This window comes from Pseudorca crassidens, chromosome 6 (genome assembly GCF_039906515.1).
Source record: "Pseudorca crassidens isolate mPseCra1 chromosome 6, mPseCra1.hap1, whole genome shotgun sequence".
In the NCBI taxonomy this organism is placed as follows: domain Eukaryota; kingdom Metazoa; phylum Chordata; class Mammalia; order Artiodactyla; family Delphinidae; genus Pseudorca; species Pseudorca crassidens.
The window spans coordinates 38,662,758-38,685,352 of NC_090301.1; the positions used below are offsets into that span (position 1 = coordinate 38,662,758).

General features: G+C 38.9%; 1 protein-coding gene across 2 annotated transcripts in view; it reads left to right on the forward strand.

The window, feature by feature from the left end:
• HECW2 (HECT, C2 and WW domain containing E3 ubiquitin protein ligase 2) overlaps nucleotides 1–22,595 on the forward strand; it is a 414,063-nt gene that overhangs the window by 151,975 nt on the left and 239,493 nt on the right. For both annotated transcript variants that reach the window (XM_067741145.1, XM_067741144.1), the window contains exon 2: nucleotides 14,367–14,693. In XM_067741145.1, coding sequence (XP_067597246.1) covers nucleotides 14,402–14,693 — 292 coding nt within the window. In that variant the 5' untranslated portion in view covers nucleotides 14,367–14,401. The remainder of the gene's footprint in view (nucleotides 1–14,366; nucleotides 14,694–22,595) is intronic.

Genomic DNA, 22,595 nt, shown 5'->3' on the forward strand with positions numbered 1-22,595 from the left:
ACTTACAATATTAGTTGCAGGTGTGTAACATAGTGCTTCAATATTTTTATAGATTATACTCTATTTAGAGTTATTACAATATAATGGCTATATTTCCCTGTGCTGTACAGTATATCCTTGTAGCTTATTTATTTTATACATAGTAGTTTGTATCTCTGAATCCCCTACCCTTGTATTGCCCCTTCCCTCTCCCTCACTCCACTGATAACAACTAGTTTGTTCTCTATATCTGTAAGTCTGTTTCTGTTTCGTTATAATCTTTCATTTGTTTCATTTTTTAGATTTCACCTATAAGTGATATCATACAGTATTTGTCTTTTTCTGTCTGACTTATTTCACTAAGCATAATACCACCAAGGTTCATCCATGTTGTTGCAAATGGCAAAATTTCATTCTTTTTTATGGCTGAGTAATATTCCACACACACACATACATATATATATATATATATACACACACACACACACACACATATTTATGTATATATATCACGTTTCCTTTATCCTTTCATCTGTTGTTGGACACTTAGATTACTTCCATATCTTGGCTATTGTAAATAATGTTGGTGTGAACATTGGGGTGCATGTATCTTTTTGAATTAGTGTTTTCTTTTTCTTTGGATATATACTCAGCAGTTGAGTTGCTGGATCATATGGTAGTTCTGTTTCTAGTTTTTTGAGGAACCTCCATACTATTTTCCATAGTGGGTGCACCGATTTGCATTCCCACCAACAGTGTACAAGGGTTCCGTTTTCTTCACACTCTTGCCAACATTTGTTATTTGTGGTGTTTTTGGTGATAGCTGTTCTGACAGGTGTGAGGTGATATCTCATTGTGGTTTTGATTTGTGTTTCCCTGATGATTAGCAATATTGAGCATCTTTTCATGTGCCTCTGTATGTCTTATTTGGAAAATGTCTGTTCAGGTCTTCTGCCTGAAGAGCTTCCTTGGCAGAAGAAATAGCAGATGCAAAGGCTCCTGTGCTAGTGTGGCTGGTGCCTTCGAGGAGCAGCAGTGGCACTAGGGTCACATGAGCATGGGTGGCCGTAGTGGTAGATGAGGTCAGAGAGCACCGGAGACCAGATTGTGTGGGGCCTTACAGACTAGCGTAAGGGTTTTGGCTTTCACTCTGACTGAAACGGGTGCCACTGTAGGGTTTGGGGTAGAGAGCAACATGTTCTGACTTACATTTGAAGAGAATCACTCTGGTTGCTATGTTGAGAATAGACAGTAAGAAATCAAGGATGGAAGCAGGGATATAGATGATTATTTATTCAGACGACATATGACAGTGGCTTGGACCAGAGTAAAGGTAGTGGAAGCTAATTGCTATCTTTCCTTACTTTTTTTTCTCTCTATTTTCCTTACTTTTTAATCACATTCTTTCTTTGGCCTAAAATTCATGCCATATTTCAAAGGCCTCCTCATATCTTTCAAGGTCCAGCTCAGTTTTTCTCATTAGGCTTTTTTTTTTTTTTGTGGTACGCAGGCCTCTGACTGTTGTGGCCTCTCCCGTTGCGGAGCACAGGCTCCAGACGCGCAGGCCCAGCGGCCATGGCTCACGGGCCCAGCCGCTTCGCGGCATGTGGGATCCTCCCGGACCGGGGCACGAACCCGTGTCCCCTGCATCGGCAGGCGGACTCTCAACCATTGCGCCACCAGGGAAGCCCCTCATTAGGCTTTTCTTAAACACTCCAGCCCCTGCTGATCATTCCTGGCAGTGAGCTCTTTGCACTTAAGGTGTAAGTGACTTTTGCACTTACACCTTATAGTATAGAAGACAATTCTTCTCTATTTCTTTCTTGCAGGTTGATTTATATTTCTTTCTATACTATAACAAGGGACTTGTGCTTTTCAGCACAAAGTAGGTACTTTACTCAGTAAATCTTTTTGGATGGCTAATGTGGCTAATTCTAAAGAAAATGCAACATGTATTCATACTGTTGATTTAGTCCTTTTACATTCTTATTTTCTGATTAGTAGGAGTCAACCCCATCCATTCATTTATTTGAAAAATATTTACCGAAAACTTACTATTTTATGGAGAATATAACATATAAGAGAAGCAGTAATTTTCTCAAAGAGTTTATACTCTGGCAAGAGAAGACACGAATCTTTATAATTAGACTATAAAGCGTTGTGAATTACACGTGATATGAATGATATCAAAAAGGCCACTGGAATTCAGTCATGGGAATGTTGCCTCTGGCTGGCTGTTCTTCAAGAAGAGAGTGGTCATTAGACCTTGAAGGTGGGGTGGGTGCAGGAAGTAGAGAGGATGGCATGAGCAATGCTGGGCGCGCTAAGCATTTTCATGGGGAGCAGATAGATAGCCTTCTATTGAGAAAGTTTGTATAGAACTTTGGGTTTGTTTAAGGAAGTATAAAGAAATACACTAAAAAACCACCCTGACCCCCGGAACCACCATGCAAATCCAGGCCATCTTCACCTTTCACCTGGACTATGCAACTGCCTGCTAACTTCAGGTCTCAACTTAATCAATTTATATGTCACTACCTGTGAGAGGCCTGCCTACTCACCCTGCCTAAACCAGGTCCCACCCCTGCCCCTTTGTTCACTACCATCGTGGCCCTTTAATTATGTATTTTACTTGATTGGGAGTGTTGTCATTGAAAAAGTGCTATAGGAAGAGAGTAGATGGGTTGTCTGGGAGAAAACACAAGGATCAGAGAGGCCTTTTAAGAAGTGATGGCCTGGGACTTCTCTAGTGGTCCAGTGGTTAAGACTCCACGCTCCCAGTGCACAGGGTCCGGGTTCGATCCCTGGTCAGGGAACTAGATCCCGCATGCTGCAACTAAAAGATCCTGCATGCTGCAACTTAAAAAAAAAAAAAAAAAGAACCTGCACGCTGCAACTAAAGATCCCTCAGTCTGCAACAAAGATCCCGTGTGCCACAGCTAAGACCCGGTGCAGCCAAATAAATAATAAAGAAGTGATGGCCTAGATACGATATGATGTGGATTTGACTTAGTGCCGTTGTGGCAACGGGAATGGAAAAGAGGGGAGTGTTCTGTGGGGTATAGAGTACATGCCACAATTAATAGTGTTTGTAGTTATAATCTCTGGTGTTTTATGGAATAAGCAATTGTATATAAATACAGTTAGTCATCTTTTTTAGCAGCTTTTGACAATCCACAGCTAGAAGCTTATGCGGTTTGCTTTGCAAGAAAGACTTTTCCACACAAATGTGCTCCAACCACCTCAAAGTAATGCAGAGTTCTTAAATATCCGAATTCCATTTACCAACAATTGGTAATTATCTTCAGCTTTAGCGGAAGTTAATGTCTTGGGATGTGTTCCACACAAGAGAAAAAAGACATCTTTTCCCCTAAGGCTGTACAGTGAGTAAAAGTTGAATATCTTTGAAAAGAGATTACTCTAAAATGAATCGATTCTACTTCTCCTGCACAAACCATCACTATTTGCTGCTAGGCAAGGAAACCACCAAGAATGCTCGACATAAAAGAGTTTTTCGTTTCTTTTTATCAGTCCTTGGACAGATCATGGAACTTCATGTGTATTTACTGAAAAATATGTTGGAATTTTAAACAGGTATTGAAAATATATGAAATTTTGATTTCCATATCTGGCATAATGTTTAAAAATGATTCTTGAAATGGTTTTGCTGTTCTTAATTTAATAGCATTTTAAGAGTGTAGATCAATTTTTAAAAAATTGGTATCTATGCCAATGCCAGTGAGGGCCCATTCCATTCTCTCCTTGACTGTTGAGATAAAGATGTCTTGATTCTTCCCACACTCTCTATCCTAAATTCTTCTCTAATTACGCGTATAACGGTCTGCCATTTTTTCTTTTTCCTTTATGTTTGTCCAGCATTCATTTCCTCTTCTTCTAGTAACAGCTGACTTGCTTCTTTTGAGGACTCAGTTGTCCCCCACTGCCTTCAGTTTTGGTCTAGATGCCTTTTCTTCTCCAAGGGCATGCCCAGCGAGCTTTGCAAAACCATCCTGTCAGCAGCATGAGTTTCTGTCTCACTGCACCTTCACTTCTGAGTACTGTTATTTTTCAGAGTTGATATTTTGGTGCATAGAAAATTATATCTAAGTTTTGTTTTAATTTTTAACATATAATTATTAGTGATTTAAATTTTTCCTTTTGTGAATTATCTATTCACATCTGCAAAAGAAAAGTTTAATTAAGTAATTGAATTGAAAGCCTTATCACGTTTAAAGAATTCAGAAGAGTTAAACCAAATCTTAATTATTTTCTCATATTTGTCTGGCTGCATATTCAGTCAATTATGATTCAAGCTAATCAACAGCTTGAAAGCTTTGTTGGACTCAGTCTTTAAAATTAACAACTTTTGAAACTTAAAATTCTTTCTATCTTGTCCATCCCTTTTACAAATTTACAGGTGGGCTATTATTATGTTATGGATCATAACATATCATTTGAGAAAATTGTGGGGAGAAGAGCCTTTTGCTAAAGGGCAGCAGGCTGGAGGGAAAATTACATTTTTCTGATACTTTTCCACCTGGAAAGAGGAAGTGAGGGGCAGCTTCAGTCACTGCAGGCTCTCTGTTGAATGCCCTGAAATCATTTATTGGTAGGTCAAATAGGAGGGATTTTTCTGATCTTAATCATTTTCCTAGCACACTCTTGCCGAGTAAGCTAAGCATTGGGTTATGACTATGTATGATAAACAGTGAGTAATGAGTATGCTTTCTCTTAGCAAGAAGGCACAGTGAAGAGCCACTGGGAAGGGGTCTTAGTTGAGAATTTGGTGATAACTTTATTCATCTCAGGTGACAGCTGGCTTGCGGGGTCTGATGGCTCGCTGCTTTCTCTTCCCAGAGGTCTCACACCTCTGCTTATTGCAGACATATTATATTTTCTTTAGTGTCTCTAGACATAAACATAATCCCGCCTTTGCTTTCCTTATTTATATAGTAAAACACAAATGGAGTTTGAAGTACAGTGTAGTTGAACAGGTGTGTGCATGTGTGTGTATGCATGTGGTGTTTTTTTGGGAATTTGAAGGGCTAAACAAGGATGTTAGTTATTATTATTGGTTTTATTTTTCAATGTCCAATCTAGGAAATTAAAATATGAGGGTGCATTTCCATTCTGTACAAATCTTTTTTTTTTTTAATTTCCAATTTTGCATTTCTTTCTTTTTTTTTTAACATCTTTATTGGGGTATAATTGCTTTACAATAGTGTGTTAGTTTCTGCTTTATAACAAAGTGAATCAGTTATACATATACATATGTTCCCATATCTCTTCCCTCTTGCGTCTCTCTCCCTCCCACCCTCCCTATCCCACCCCTCCAGGCGGTCACAAAGCACCAAGCTGATATCCCTGTGCTATGCGGCTGCTTCCCACTAGCTATCTACCTTACGTTTGGTAGTGTATATATGTCCATGCCTCTCTCTCGCTTTTGTACAAATCTTTTCATAATGAATGTTTTCAGTACTTGCCCTTCAGGTGAGGTTTCACCTCCAGACTCCTTAGCAAAAATATTTTAAATAAAAACACTTGTTTAATGTATTTGTCATCTGCTTCTGTCTGTATCTTCTAAACAAAATCTGCTGCTTTTGGAAATGAAATTGTATACTAAAGCATTTTGCAATTTGCTTAGTAATTATATCTCTCTTGACCTCTGGAGGAAAAGTGATTTTGTTTTTGGTTGTCATTTAAGCAGATGTCTGTTACCTGAGAGAGCAGGTTAGTACCGACCTAATCATAATTAGAAGTGGTAGGGTTTTTTTTTTTTTTTTAAAGGAGTGCTACATTGTGTTAAATTGTGTCCTTTGGGAATGGGCCATATAGCCTCAGCAGAGGCTCACCGTGGGTGGATTGTTTAAGGAGCTTTAAAGGACTAGCTTTCTTTTTAATAAATTTGGTGAGTATTAATCAGTTTCCCTTACCATCAGCTTTGTCTACTAAAGCTTTTCAGAAGAACATAGATATTATTCTGAAGAAAATTTGCCTTTCTTATTGCAGAAGGCATAGATATGAAACCAGGACACAAGGGAAGAATTCTTAGATATCAGTAGAAAATGTGAAGCAGTCGTTCCTTGTTGTTGGAGTAGCCCTCATTTTCCCATGTGAGAACATTGCATTGAATAAGGTAGTTATAAACTCAAATTTTAGCTGAAGATAGAGTGGCTTGATTGTTAAAGTTTTTATGCAACTTTGCATAATTCATTTTTGCATGGGGTTTGATCTTAATTTATTACGGAAACATGAACTCTTAAAAAATACATTACTTTTATTGCAAGGGAAAAATGAAGTTTTCCAAAGCAGTTTTGGAAATAGTCTCTCATCATAATCTCAGCATTCTGATTTTACTTCTTTTCCATTGATCTAAGTTATGTAAAGTAAAACATCTGAGTGAGGTTTTTCAACACTGAGTTGAGCCTTTTAGAGATACTTTGGCATAGTCAATTTTAACTAATAAATTCTAAGCCCATTAGTAAGCAGAAACTTGCATTTGAGTATTTGTTTTATCCCTGGCCTCATAATAACCAGCAATTGGGGCCCACCTTCGCGAGAGTCTTTGGGATATAGTTACTTGGATACATTGCATTTATTTTAAACTCACCCAAAGTAGTACTGATTTTCTCAGCCTTATTAATGTTTCTGGGATTCTGTTGTCACGTAGATTGAAAATCCAGAATTGAGTCTTAATTTCTTCCTTCCTTTTATCCCCTGTATTCAATATGCCACCAAGTCTTCGGGTTCTTTCTTTGAAATATTCCTGATTGATACACTTCCTTCCTGTGTTGCTGAATCCGCTCTTCAGCACTCAGTGCCGGATGTCTTAACTAATCAGTTAGCTTCTAACTGGTTCCCCCACCTCTGTTTTCTCCTCTTACAATCAGCCCCACGTGAGCTTTCAGATTAAGTTTCCCATGCTTAAATTTCCTATTTTGACTCTTCTGCTCAAGAGCCTGGAATGGCTCCCTGCTCATTGGTGAGGTTCCAAGTGAATTACTTAACATTCTGTGCCCAAGTTTCTTCTAATCTTCTCTTCTCTCTCTAGTCTCACATCTCACTACATGCAGTGACCGGCTTGTGAGTGGTAGGCTCTACAAGTTCCTTTAAAGTGGGGTGGTTTGGAAGTTGGAATTAATTTTTGTTTATGTGGAAACAATTCTTTAAGAGCTGTGGATGAGTTCCTAAGCTGTAAGTCGAAGGCCTATGTATCCTAATGTAGCTGATTTCTGGGCTCTGGGAGCCAGGAGCCATGTTGAATAGGAAAGTAGGGGAGCATGAACTGTTTTCCCTTTCTTTCCTAAGTATGGGGTCATCCAACACTAGGCAGAGTTCACAGTGAGTTTTCATGTGTAAAGATGGTCTTTAGCATTTGATTTCTGTTAACTGTCTTCTAAGTCTTAGTTCCTCTCCCCAGACTCTTAGGCCTGGAGAGCTACCCCAGGCATTAATTGCATTAATTAGGTCAGAACTATATTATTTGTTTATTAAAATAACAGTAGTTACTTTAAAAAATAACTCTCACTTACGATTTTCCTAATCCTTGCAAATGGCCTTGCATGCTACATTAAAGTTACCTCCGTTTAATAGCTGAATATATTGAGACAGGGTGAAGTTTAAGTATATGCAGTTACTTAGGTAAACACAGAAGACTTACAGGTAACCTGTATATATTTGTAAATCACTTAGAAAGAGTAAGTGCCACGTGAGTGTTTGCTAAAGAAATATACAGATAACCCGATCACTTCCCCACTTCATCTCTTCCCCTGTTATACGTAAGCTCCACTGGAGCACTGTTCCTGCTTTTGAAGACTGTGTAGTTTCAAGGTAGAAGAAAAGAAGCTAAAAGATACCAAAAGAGTTTCTGGGACTTGTTACCCTCCCCGTCCTCAAATCTATCCCCAGAAAATTCTCTACCCCAGACTGGGTGTCTTCATATACCAAGTAGAGATTTGGCTCAAAAAGCATCTTCATGAGAAAGACAAATATTATATGATATCACTTATATGTAGAATCTAAAAAATAGTACCGATGGACTTATTTACAAAACAGAAACAGACTTACAGACATAGAAAACAAATTTATGGTTACCCAAGGGGAAGGAGGTGGAGGGATAAATTGGGAGTATGGGATTAACATATGAATACTACCATATATAAAATAAACAACAATGATTTACTGTATAGCACAGGGAACTATATTCAATATCTTGTAACAAACTATAATGGAAAAAAAGCATCTTCATGCTAAAATGCATGGAAAGAACCCTTGGGAAGGATTAAGGAATTCTTGGTTATTCACACATTATTGTCAGCTAGTTAATGATGTTTTCCTCTTAGCTACATTGAGGGCCTTTCTGGTGGGATAAGGTTGAAAAGGAAGCAGATTGTCTTGGAAGCTGGGAGCATTCCCGTGGTTTAGATCTGTACTGTCCAGACCAGGAGCCACCTGCCACTTGAAGCTCTCAAGCTCTTGAGATGTGGTTAGTTTGAACTGAAATGTGCTTTAAGTATAAAATATGTGTTGGCTTTAAACACCTTACTACAAAAAAAAAAAAAAAAGAATGCAAAATATCTCATTAATAATTATTTACATTAACGTTGAAATAATAGTTTGGATATATTGAGTTAAATGAAATATGTTATGATTAAAATGTTCACATTTTTTAATGTGGCTCCTAGAAAGTTTAAAATTACATAAGTGGGTTGCAGCATATTTCTATTGGGCAGTGCTGGTTTAGACTAATCCTCTTCCTGTCCTGTGTATTCCAGCTTTTGTTCCTCCTCAGTCATCTTGCTCCATCATATATCTCCTCTCTTTCCTACATCTTCAGCCTCTCCTCTTCACTGGCCCTTTCTCTCAATTTTCATTTATTCATTCATTCAGCAGATATTTCCTGAGCTCTTAGTGACCCTATGCTAGTATTATAAACATGCAAAAGTCTCTCTCAGGCTGAAAAACAACAAGCAAACACACCCAACCCTGTCTCAGTACACATCACCCTCTACCACGTGTTCTCCTTCCCTTTACAGTCCAGCCTTTTGAAGAAGAGTCTGTACTCTTTACCTCCATTTACCTTTCCAGCCTCCTTCCTCAAACCTCAACAGTCTGGCTTTTACCACTTTTACCACTCCATGTAAAAGGTTTTCCTAAGGCCAAGGATGTCCTCCTAGTTTTCAGGTGCTATGGTAACTTTTCAGTCGTTAGTTGCAACATCTGAGGCTCTCCCTCAGAATCTCTCCTTGACTTTCAAGACATGTTTCTCTCCCTCTCCCTCCCTTTCTCCCCTCCCCACCTTCTCCCCCCTTCCCTTCCCTCTTCCCCGTTCCTGTCTCTCTCTCTCTCTCTTTCTCGCTCTTTCGTGTGTCTGTGTGTTTCTCTCTCTCCTATTTTATCTTGATTTTTACCCTTGTCACTTACCAGCTCTGCGACCTTGGGTGGGTTTAACCTCATGGGGCATCAGTATGTTTTGAGTCATGTCTGGGCTCACCATATGTCTTCAGTGGCAGTATTAAGACCTGCCTCTCTCCCTGGGCTTCTGCTTGGTTCCTTTGGAGGATTCCCATCATTTTCCCAGGGTTCTGCAGAGCCTCTGTTTTCTATTTTGTTTCTTCCTTCTCATATTCTTATCCTTGGTTGCTTCTCCATATCCATCCTTCCAATTAGAATGCATTCATTTCTTCATATAGTTCTTCTTCTCCTCTAACCCTTTAAGACTTACCTCAAATATATAACCACTTCCGAAGTGTTTTTATCTCCTTCAGCTAACCTTTTGCCTCACAGATCCTCAGTTTTCTCATCTGAAAACAGAGATGATGGCATCTCTCAAATTTAATTCATAATATTCTGGGTCTCACTTGAGATGATAGAAGTGAAAATGCTTTGAAAAATGTAAAACACTTTATAAATATTACTGTCACTTCCTGATGCCTCATGAGCGTTTATTATCTCCATCACATACTTGTGGGGACAAATTGTACACTAATGAAGTGTCATTAGTACAGGATTGAATTTTTTCATATATGTATTTGTCTTTTCCCCCCAGAGTCAAGTTCCTATAGAGTAAATTACATGCCTTAGGGAAAGAAAAGAAAGAATTTGAAAGAAAACCTCACTCTCTTTTCTGTTTAGTATACTTTGTAGCTTTATGCCAGATGTGTACTAATAGATGCTCCATATGTTTTTATTTGCAGGGTTCAGTTAAACTAGCAGATTTGCACATTTCTGTCTTATTTTTTGACCTGTCTGTTGCGTGTCTCCCTTTCACAAGGGAGGTGCTCGATAAAATTTTGTTGAATGAATGAATGAAGCCAATAATGGTGAGAAAGTCAAATTCCAACCCTTATCTCTGGCTAGAGGACCAGAGAATGGCCCTTGTCAGGCCACTGTTATGGAGTTAAGGCTTGGGCTTCAGGATAGCTCTTCCTCAGTGCCTACCAGTCTCTTTCTTTTTTTTTTTTTTCTTTCTGTTTTTGGGATTGTGCTTTGAATAATGGTGGATACTGATAGCCTACTCTCCCAATAAGTGGGGGAATCAAGGGGATTAAAACCAGTTCTACTTTATATAATTAAAGTAGAATGTAGTCACATAATAATATTCATAGCTAAACATGATTGGGCACTTATTATATGCCAGGCACTGTTCTATACTATACTGATTCATTTAGTTCTCTCCAAAATTCTATGAACCAGGTGTTATTATGTCCCTACTTTACAGATGGGAAGGTGAAGGCACACAGAGTTAAAATAAATTGTCCAAGATCACAGAGCAACTTAGTAGTAGAAATATGACTGAAACCCAGAAATCAGACTTCGGAGCTTATTCTCTTATCCACTGTGTTTACCTATCTCTCTGATTAAATAGAGGTCATTAAAAAATGAAACAGTTTTGGTGTACATCCCTGTTTTTCCCCATTTTTCTAGAACAGAGTAATTTTCAGTTCTTTTGTTGTGGCTTAAAGCTGTAAAGATTCTGGCCTATTTCTTTCAGGGAAGTAGCTTAGTTATGTCCAACCTGCATTTTCTATTTGACTACAACATGTTAGGAGTTAATTATTTACAGTGCTTGCTGAAGCTGATGTGGTGCTGGACTCACTCTGGGTTTATAGACAAAGAACGGCCTGTCGAAATCCACTAAAATGAAAATTTCATGAAACCCTGAGATTAGAGGTTGACCTGAATTTTAGACTTCATGGATTTGAGGTTGTTTAACAGTTATGGGTTATATGATGTCAGAGTTACCATATACCACATAAGGAAGCAAGTGCTAAATTTATGAAGAGGAGTATTAAGTTTCTCTGTTCGTTTTATTTCTGTCCTTTTTACACAGGACATCTTGCCCACCAATCCCAGTGATTTTTTAATTCAAGGGATCGTGCTAAAAATATGAGATCAACTTTGTGCCAGAAATTAATTGAATAGATACATTTGCAAGTACTATGACCTTAGCAATGGTAGAATGTCCCCTTCACCCAAGTGTTTGTGAAATGGATGAGGGGATGGGAGAAATTAGGGAACCCTCCTCTTTTCTTACCTCCGACTTGGTATCCAAGATTATTAGTTATAACGTAAATATTCAGCCCAAGATTAGTTTTTTGTTTTTTTTTTTCATGAAAGTTCATGTTGACATTCTAGGACACCTTGCGGGCGTGGCCTTCTGAAAAGATGTAGTATATTAAAGAGGCCAGCACATACTAGGGATGCAGAGTAAATGTTAAATCCATAAACCTATTAGTGAATGATGTAGTCCTGAAAGGGATAGTGAGAGGAGAGCCAGATTCATTCTGTGCAGAGCCTGTGGGGTCTGGGTGAGGGAGTGTGAATCCATGGACAGACAGGAAAGGCACTGGCAGATGGAACCTCAAATGTGCTAGAGTAAAGTACAGAGGTCTTAGAAAGAATCTCTGTCAGAGCCTGGCAATGGAGAAGAAAATGGATATCTTAGGACTAGACTCAGCGAACCAACAGGGGACTGGATCTAAGTTTGAACAGGAAAAGCTTTGTTCCTTTAGATGGAGGCCAAGTGGGAGCCAAAGGAAATAGCTTACTGTGGGTCTAGATGGTAGAAATAGGTTTGGCAAAGGGCAGGCCCAGCAAAGGGACTCAAGGTGTAGGTCATGGGTATCTAGGAGATAGTAAGGAGTATCTCCTAGGAGCTTAAGGAGTATCTAGCACAAGGGTGCTCACTGTTCCGTGATCTTTTCATTCAACATTTATTGACACCTACTGTGTACCAGGCACTGTTGGAAACACTGGGGATAAAATAGTGAACAAAACAGATGCATTTGTGAAACTTACATTCTTTTTTATTTTTTTCAGCTTTATTGAGGTATAATTGATACTATTGTAAGATATTTAAAGTTTATATTGTGGTGATTTGATGTACATATACGTTGTGCAAGGATTCCCACCATCTAGTTAATGAACACATCTATCACCTCACTTTTTTTTTTGATGAGAACATTTAAATTCTACTCTCTTAGCAAATTTCAATTATATAATATGGTGTTATCAACTGTAGTCATTTATGTTTTGCGTTAGCTCCTCAGACCTTATTCATCTGAAAATTTAGAGTTTGTAGCCTTTCAGCAGCCTTCCCATTACCCCCCATCCCACAGCCCCTGGCAACCACTCTTCTACTCTCTGTTTCTAAGAGTTTGACTTTTTTCTTAGATTCCACATATAAGTGAGATAATAGAGTATGTGTCTTTCTCTGACTTATTTCACTTAGCATGATGCTTTAGTGTTCATCTGTGTTGTTGCAAAGAGCAGGATTTCCTTCATTCTCATGGCTGGAAAATACTCCATCGTATGTATATGTATTGCATCTTCTTTATCCATTTATTCATTGATGGACACTTAGGTTGTTTACATATTTTGGCTATTGTGAATAATGCGGCAATGAACACGGGAGTGTAGATACCTCTTTGATATCCTGTTTTCATTTCTTTTGGATATATACCCAGAAGTGGAATTGCTGTATCATATGGTGGTTGGTTCTATTTTTAGTTTTTTACGGAACCTCCATACTGTTTTCCATAGTGGCTGTACCTATTTACATTCCCACCAACAGTGCAGGAGGGTTTTCCTTTTCTCCACATCCTTGCCAACATTTGTTATCTGTTTTCTTTTTGATAAAAGCCATTCTGACAGGTGTGAGGCAGTACCTCATTGTGGTTTTGATTTGCGTTTCCCCGATGATTAGCGATGTTGAGCATTTTTTCATGTGCCTGTTGGTCATCTGTATGTTTTGTTTGGAAAAATGTCTGTTTAGGTCTTCTGCCCATATTTTAATTGGGTTGTTTGGTTTGTTTTGATACTGAGTTGTATGAGCTGTTTATATATTTTGGATATTAACCCCTTATCAGTCATATCATTTACAAATATTTTCTTCCATTCAGTAGGTTGTCTTTTTGTTTCATCAGTGATTTTCTTTGCTGTGCAAAAGCTTTTAAGTTTAGTTAGATCCCATTTGTTTAGTTTTGCTTTTGTTTCCTTTGCCTTAGGAGTCAGAACCAAAAAAATATTGCTACGATTTATGTCAAAGAGTTTTTGGTCTGTATTTTCTTCTCGGAGCTTTATTTCAAGTTTTTAAGCCATTTTCAGTTGATTTTTGTGCCTGGTGTAAGACAGTGGTCCAGTTTCATTCTTTTGCACATGGTTGCCCAATTTTTCCAATCACCTTTTATTGAAGAGTGTTCTTTCCCCAAGCTTACATTCTTGTGGGGGAAAGTACACAGTAACCAAATAAATAAGTGCATGGTACTATGTGGTGGTACATCAGATCAGAGTAATTGCTTTTGAGAAAAGTAAAGCCAGGAAGGAGGGATGGGAAATGCTTGGCTGTTGCAGTTTTACACAGGATGGCCAACTCTATTTAAGTGAGGAGGTAACATTTGAGCAAGCTCCTGAAAAAGGGTTTAGTGAGTTTCATTCCTATGGGAAGGAAATAGAACTTGTCCTCAGTAGTATATTTCAACTCTGTTGAACATGTCTCAAAATTTTCTGTCTTGCTATTTTAAAATTTAATTGCATCAGCAAATGAATATGTGAAGGAGAGGAGGATGCCATTTCTGAAGGAGAAAGAATAGCCATAAAAGGGATGGTAGGGAAGTCTCCTTCTTAATTGCTCTGAGGAAGCTGTGCCCAGTGAAATTGAGGGCCACAGGTGTTTGATGGCCTTTGCCGTCTTGCGACCTCAGTCTATAGAAGTTGTTTCTGACAATCATCAGTTGACAGTAGAATAATAGGTTTTATTTTGACAGCAGAAGATTATTGCATGGTTAAGCTTTAACAAACACTCATAAAGTCTTTTTATCTGGGAAGCTTAAACTTAATTCCTTGCATTGTAGCACTAATGCTTTGTGCTTGTTTGTCTCTCACAGCTTCGTAGAAAGCCAACCTCAGAGAGGCAGACGGGATGGCTAGCTCAGCCCGGGAGCACCTGCTTTTTGTGAGGCGTCGAAATCCCCAGATGCGGTACACACTGAGTCCAGAGAACCTCCAGAGCCTGGCCGCCCAGAGCTCCATGCCCGAGAATATGACTCTACAGCGGGCCAACAGCGACACCGATCTGGTGACTTCTGAGAGCCGCTCCAGCCTGACTGCCAGCATGTATGAGTACACGCTGGGGCAAGCTCAGAACCTCATCATCTTCTGGGACATTAAAGAGGAGGTGGACCCCAGTGATTGGATTGGACTTTATCACATAGGTGAGTCAAATGAACTGGACTTGCTTGTGACTTGATCATACATTTCACTCTGACATTATATTATTCTGTGTTTTCTCCTGGGAAGAAATTCACACACATAATTTAAAGCAGCCAGATCCTAGGAACTTTTTCTTCTTCTTTGGGGCGGGGGCGGGGGCGGGGGCGGGGGCGGGGGACAGTCAACAATTATAAATACCTTTTGCTGATATGAATACTGTGGTTATATCTCTACCTTAATTAAATGTCAGAACCTGCAGTATTTTCTTTTTAAAACTTCACTTTGCCCTTGATCAATAACTGCATTTGGAAAGAGGTGGCTATTAACATTTACTAGTGTTTTTAAACCAATGAAAAGGATGTTTAGACTTAGATAACTGATATGAAAAAATGTGCTCTTTCAGAAGGTTGAATTACATTAAGAACAACTTGTAGTCTAAAGTATCTTTTTATTTCAAAATTCCTTGATGTGTCCTAGATCAATTAGGTAAAGAAAGTGTCATATTCTCCTAACAAATGACTTAGAAATAGGTTACTATTTGTTTTAACGAAAGTGTCCTAGCTCTGTTTAGCTGATTTGCATCTGTTATTCATAGGTGAGTGCACGATGAGTAGCACATTCCAGAAAATATAAGTATCTACTTTAATTGAAAGCAAAAATCAAAAAAAAAAAAGGGGGGCTTCCCTGGTGGCACAGTGGTTAAGAATCTGCCTGCTAATGCAGCGGAAACAGGTTCGATCCCTGGTCCGGGAAGATCCCACATGCCGTGGAGCAACTAAGCCCGTGCGTCACAACTACTGAGCCTGCGCTCCAGAGCTCGTTAGCCACAACTACTGAGCCCATGTGCTGCAACTACTAAAGCCCGTGTGCCTAGAGCCTGTGCTCCACAACAAGAGTTTATCTTATTCCCAAGTGACCAAAGTCACAAAATCTTGGTGTTCTTATATTTCACTTTCTAGAGAATAGGCCAGAGTCCTAAATCTGGAATTAGTCCAAAGATATAGCTAGGAAAATAGAATTAGGAAATAAATCTCTTTTGAAAAGTGCTATTCTTCTTTAGTTTATTTCAAGCTGTTTCTGTACCTTTCTTACGTATCCTCATTGTATTTTTGCTTCCCTATATGAAATGTGTTTCTTTTTTTCCCTTTTGGCTACTTTCAACATTTTTTTCTTTAGCTTGGTTTTCAGCAGTGTGTCTATTATGTACCTAGGTGTGATTTTCTTTTTATTTATCCTGGTTGTGATTCTTTGAGTTTTTTAAGTAAATGTTTTTAATGAAAACTGTGAAAATTTTGGCCATTATATTTTCAGATATTTTTTCTATCTATTTTCACTTTCTTCTTGTTTTTCTGAGACTTCAGTTACACATTCGTTACATCATTTCATACTGTTCTACAAGATCCTGAGGCTCTGGTTAATTGTTCTTTAATCTCTTTGGTATTCAAATTCAACCATTTCTACTTACCTATCTTCAAGTTTACTAACTTTTTCTTTTTTTATCTTCATTCTCCTGTCAGGCCCATCCAATGGATTTTAAAATTTCAATTATTTGACTTTTCATTGATAGAATATGGATTTCTCTTTTTATAGTTTTAATTACTCTTATGAGAGTCCCTATGTCTTAAGTCTGTCAGACCATATCTTTGTTCAGGTCTTTGAATTGATTTGAATACAGCTGCTTTAAATTCTCTGCTAAATCCAATATCTCTGGGGGTCATCTAAGGGTCCGTTTTTATTGTCTGTTTTTCTCTTGACCGTGAGTCCCATTTTCCTGTTTCTTTGTATATTCAGCAATTTTTTACTTTACACTGGACATTGAGGATTCTGTACTGTAGAAATCCTGAGTTCTGTGGCATACTTTTTATTTCAATGTTAATTTTTGTTCTAGTTGGCATATTTATTTCCTTGAGCTTTCTATGTATGTGGTAACACTTGGTTAGAATGGATCTATGGAAAGCCCAGTGTAGTTATGCAGCACTTCTAGCTTGATGGCATTCAGCCTTCACGTTTGGTCTCCTCTATGGACTTTGTTAGGGCTTGGTTTGGGGCTTTGTTAGAGTAGGTCTACTAGGCTTTACTCTAGGACTTTGTGCTTATTCCTAAGTAGTGGCATTTCTGATGTCTTAGCTGCATGCCTGGAATGTTAACCATTCTCTCTGGCTCAGCTGTAACTCCAGTGTTCTCCAGCACTGCTTGACTTCTTTAACTCCACTACACTCTCAGTCCTGTAGCAGCTGCTCTCTGGAAAGAAGCCTTTGTAGTCTTGCCCTGCACATGTGCAGCCCAGACCTTAGCCAAGGGCTTATGGGGGATCCCCATGTGGACTTCTGGCCTTCATCCCCCCACAGCTCTTTCCTTTCCAGTGCCTTGCCTGGAGATTCTAGTCACTTCAGTTGACCCAAACTCTGATTGATGCCTCCTTAGCCCATCAGAACTGCCAGGAAATTGTCCCCCAGCTGAGATCTGGGTGGTCGTGGAGTCAATTTATAAGTTTCCCTTCACTTTGGGATTTTAATCTATTGTGCAATGTCAGAAAACCACTGCCTTCTAGTTTTACAGTTGCTTCATTAGGAAGGCAAGTCTGGAACTAATTACTGCAACATGGCCTGAAGCAGAAATTTCTCCCCTGCTTTTGATTTAGGGTAGACAGTAAGAGGTTCCACTTAATTTCTGCATCTAGCCATTTCCAGAGAACTCTGAATAAATAATAAATGATAGTTTGAGTCCCATAGGTTTGTCTCCTTCTTAGTGTATTTTCTAATAGTTTTAGATCCCTAGCATGGAAAAGGTGTGAGGAATTGGCACCCTCAGACCTCTTAAGGGGATGGGATGAACACAGAGACTAGAATTCAGAAATGAAAGTATCACGTAGGTGGAATGAGGTATGTGGTATTTTCAGGCATGCTGTTGGTTTTAACAGGTCTTCCACAGTTAATGGCTTTAAAAGGCACAGGTCCTAACATCTAGAACATTAAGGATGGCTCATTTATGTAGTTGCAGCACCACAGCTGTGTTTAAAAGAAAGATTGGCTCTCTGGGACCTCAAAGTGAGTGACAGGGACCTTGGTTTAAGCAGAGATATCCATTTCTTTCCTGGGGCTAGGATGGACTGTTCTGACCTCTGGACTGGAGACAGCCTCACTTCTGTGGGGACTTTGCCATCCCATGCAGTGAGGGACGGGTGACAGCACTGTGATCTTTAGCTGGCAGCCATCTCCTGATCCCTTCTTCCTTATGGGGTCAGGGGGTGGGCAGCAAGCCCTTGATCTCAGGGCAGGCAGGCCCTCTCCAGACTCAGGAAGGGTCTAAACTGATGTGGTAGTCCAACTAGTGAGTAGTCAGGGAGTACACATGTGACCCAGTTCTGGCCAGTGATATGTAAGGGAAAGACTTTGGGGAAACTTCCTTTTCTAATGAAAAACCAGAGCCTCATGAAGAGAGTCTTTAAACCTCCCTTTCTCTTGTACTTGGGACTCTGGTGAAAGGATGTGATATCTTGAGTTGTGGCATCCATGTAGCAACCATAAGTTATCAATCAAGAAAATTAAAAGCCAAGAATTACAGAGAAGAAAGAGCTTGGACTGGAACTCCAAAGTTCTTGCTATGCATGAAAAAAAAAATCTTCACATCTGTTTAAGTCATCATTAGTGAGGCTTTCTTGTACCAGCAGTTATTCCTAACTGAGTCATTGGGGTGGCTGTTATGATGAGAAAGGGGAAAGGAGGAACACAACTGCTTTTAAAGGCAGGATGAAGAGTGAGTGGGCTACTTCCATAGTTACTGCTTCAGGGTGAGGGCTTGGGCTGCTTTAATATAGGTAAAAACCACTCAGTTGTTTTTAAAAGAAGTAACAAAAAATTGACATAAAAAATTTGAACACTGTAACTCCAAGCCATGCAGAAATTTACAAGAGTTTAATGAATCAATGACATGATGGGAAGAATCTTTCAAATGAGCAGTTAGTCATTTGAAAACGTACAAAACAAGTTTCTTGGGCCCTATGAAGGGAAGGTAGGTGAGATGATGCATTTAGAGAAGACCTGAAAGAAAAGAGGAAATGCAGGGCTAAGATGGGGAAAAGAATGTTGGGGTCCAAGTTACGTCCTAAATTTAAGGCTGTTATGACTAAAGAGGAATATGCATAATAAGTTCTCTCTCAGGCTCTGTGAAATAGGTTTCATAGAAGCACATATAGCGGGAATAGCTTCAGGTTTCTATATCTCTTAGTAGGAAGCAGCCACTCCTCTTCAGCTGTGTCCTGAGAAGCTGGACTGTTTCCTAGCAATGTCTAGTTTTATTTGTGGAACTGAGAGATGGTCTCTATAGAAATAAGTCCCAAAGGGGAAGGATTTGGGTGGAACATAGGCCTGGAGAGGTGTGGCTTATTGGCACACTCCTCATTTTGATGTATTTCTCTTGGCTTACATTTTCTTCCTACCTAGAAGTGTGATTTGTTTTTGTTTCGCTAACTGCTAATAACGTTTTGCACTGTACAGCTTGTTCCAGATGACTTTTAGCACTACTAATCTGGAGGGAAAACATATCCTTCTGGATCAGAAACATACATCTTTCTTTAGGCAGTTTAGCAATGTAGAGATCCTATTGGGAATATAAAGAAAAAAAGTTTGAAAATATCAGAACACCGTTTGGGGAAACTTTGAGTGTGAACATGGTTCTTAAAGCAGAAGCTAATTATATTTTCTCCTTCCAGAAAGTCTCATATACACCCTGAGATTTCCAGAGATGATCACAATGTACCTATAGCCCCAAATCTCCAAATTACAACAATTAATGCCTTGCAGATGGTTTCCAGAAATCACTAGGTTTTTAATTTAGTGTTGGTATCTAAAATTAGAATCGACCCCTCACAAATTTAATAGTGCTACTCATTGCCTCCTCCTAAGCTGTGTAAATAAAAAGAACCAAATGCTTATCTTGTGCAAGAACCCTTAGGGTACTCAACACAAACAGCTTTCCACGAAAAATCAAGTGGACACTTTTTAAAGTGGAGGCAGAAAATATTAAATTTGTTTCAGGCTCACTATCTAATTCCCCTTAACCTTTAATCTTGTGCTCATTTTTCTGGCTCTTCAAAAGAGAAACACTTCAAGGAGCTTAATTTGCCATTTCTTATGTGCAGGCAACTTCAGGTACCTGAACAGAACTGGGAAAATGCACATTATGAAAATTAGAAGTTTACACTGTGCTGTACACCTGTGCTTCTCACAGTGCTGGTCTCTGAACTGTTTGTTACTGATCTGTAACTCGATAAGAAACATTCTCCAGAATGTAAATCAGTGTAACAGCTTCCTTCATTGAGAAAATCTTGCTATTAAAAGATCATCTAAACTAAATAAAGTGCCTATTGATGTAGGTATTTCATATTTTGGATCAAGGTTCTTATCTTGTCATCGACCGGTAACAGATAAATAATTTATCAGCATTGTCTGGACCGTCCTTTGAGTATACCTCTCAGTCCTGTGCATTGATTGTGTCTTCAAAGATAGATGGCAGAACAATTGCACTTTGACCCTGTCTTAAAAAAATCCTGGCTTATGTATTATGACATTTTTCATACTTCTTTGCATTTGGATGGTAAAATGAAGTTGCAGTAGTTATCCAAGGCATTGGGATCATGTATTTTTGAGCTCCAAATTTAAGCTGATGTTTTATAGATTAAAAACTGAGGTCCAGAATGGTGATACCATTCAGTTACTTGGAGTCAGTCAAGGCTGGGACTTAAGAGTCCTGTGTCCCAGTCTTCATGTTTTCCCCTCTGTGTTGAAAAATACAGTCCAGTGGTTTTCAACCTTTAGTTATTTTCTCAGCACTTTCTTGGTTTTTGCAATATTGGGATTATCACTTGTGCTATTAATCTTTTTCTTTAAACCATCTGATTAAAAGAAAGCAAACTGGTTATGTACCCTGACCTTGTTCTAAGCAGTAAGGTCTGGGAAAGGCTTGCTGTGTTAGCTATGTTTCTTCCTAACATACATTAACAGTTAGTAATAACTGTGTCTATGGGCCACCCAGGATGGGCCACGCAGCACACTTTGAGAAATTCTGAGGTTATCAGTGATTAAGAGGACAGGCTCTAGAGTCAGACAGACTAGTAAATTCAGAGCTACTTACTAGCTTGGGAGAATTATGTAATCTTTTTAAACCTCAGGTTTCTCATCTTAAAAAAAAAAAAAAAAGACTAAGGAAAGTGCCAGTATCATGAGAATTAAATGAGATAATGCACGCAGTGCTCTTAGCAAGGTACCTGGGCTCATTGTAAGGGCCTGCTGATTGTAAACTGTCATCCTTATGTTGGCTACTGTAAATAATAATGAAATCCTCTCCTTGGTAGTCTAAAGCAGCAGCACGAATTTACCCACTGAGTGAGTCCATAAGAAGGGATTTCCAGATTAAAGTGGCATCCTGGCTTACTTCTGCTTACAGAAAACAAAATCCATTCTTTGGAAATTGAGCTCTAGGAATTATACAAAGCACTTAAAATATGAATGCTAAATAATGCAGTGTTCTAAGATGAGTATTATGTAGGTTCTAAACCAGTGTGCTTTCCAAGGTGATAGGAAAGCTGCCGTTTAATCTGAAATTCAGTCAAATGGAACAAATAATTTATGTGTTAGGTACTTAGTTTCCAGAACAGCTGTCAAAAACAGTTAAGAGTATTTGTTCTTAAACTCTTTTTGGGGGTATTTTTACATGATTACTGCCAAAGAAGTGTTGTTTTAGCTCATGGCTTTAAATTAAAAAAAAAAATTATCTTAGAAAATAGTAGCTTTGGAAATGAAATTATTTTTTGGAACAACTTAACTCTAAATTACTTTTTGTTACCTTGTTGTGTTAGGATAGGTCAGATTATGCTACAGTAATTAACTACTCCTGAGTCCTTAGTGGCTTAACAGACAAAAGATGATTTATTACTAATGCTATGTATCCAACATGGGGGCTTGCTTTGTACTGTCTTTTAGGGACTCAGGCTTACCACCTCTTGATTTTTGCCATACTGGATTATTAAAGTCTCAACCGTCTTGTCATTACACCATCTGGAACATAGGGCCTCTTTGGGCAGGTGTCGAGGGAAGAGAGAGCTGGAGACTTTTATACCAGCTCTTAAATGCTTTGTCCCCAAAGTGGCACATTTCATTTCTGCTCAGAGTCCGTCGTTCAGCACTAGTCTCGTGATCTGCCTAACTGCATGGGGACTGGGAAATGGGGAGAAGCCCTTGGCTATTTGGTGAGAGTCGGTATCTCTGCCGTAGTAGATGTGTCTTGCTAACAACGTCTGGTCTTCCATAGTCGCTGCAAGAATAGATGCTGGAGGTTAGAAAGTGTCATACTTTGGGATATACTTTGCAAGGTGTTCAGAAGACTGAATGAGAGGACACATCTAGGGCAGGACCAAGGATAATACCCAACATTATGGATGCACAATAGCAGTTACTGGAATCTGAATTCACAGCATTGCATTGGTGTCTCAGATGATCGTGGATCTTCCTTTATTACGCATGCTGAAGATTTGGTTCACAGAGGAGTCCATGAGTTCAAAATGGTAGTGGAACACTTCCCTGGACATGACGTAGGTTTCAAAAAATTGTATAGCTCAGTGTACTGAAGACACTTTAGTATATTTTATCCCCTAACATACTGGTTGAAAGCAATACTTGAAATAGGTATTCTTCTCTCCATAGAGTGACATGGTTTTTATTTTCTAGCCAGTTATTCTCTAAATACTACTTGATTTTTTCCCCCATGCTGATTTGTGTCACTTTTCCCTAAAGGAGGCTTACGTAGGTGCCATAATTATTAAATGTTAAATAATTGTAAATATTTTGTGAAAATACCATGGCCTGAGGTTTACAAATGTTTCATTCTGATATAACCCATTACTGAGT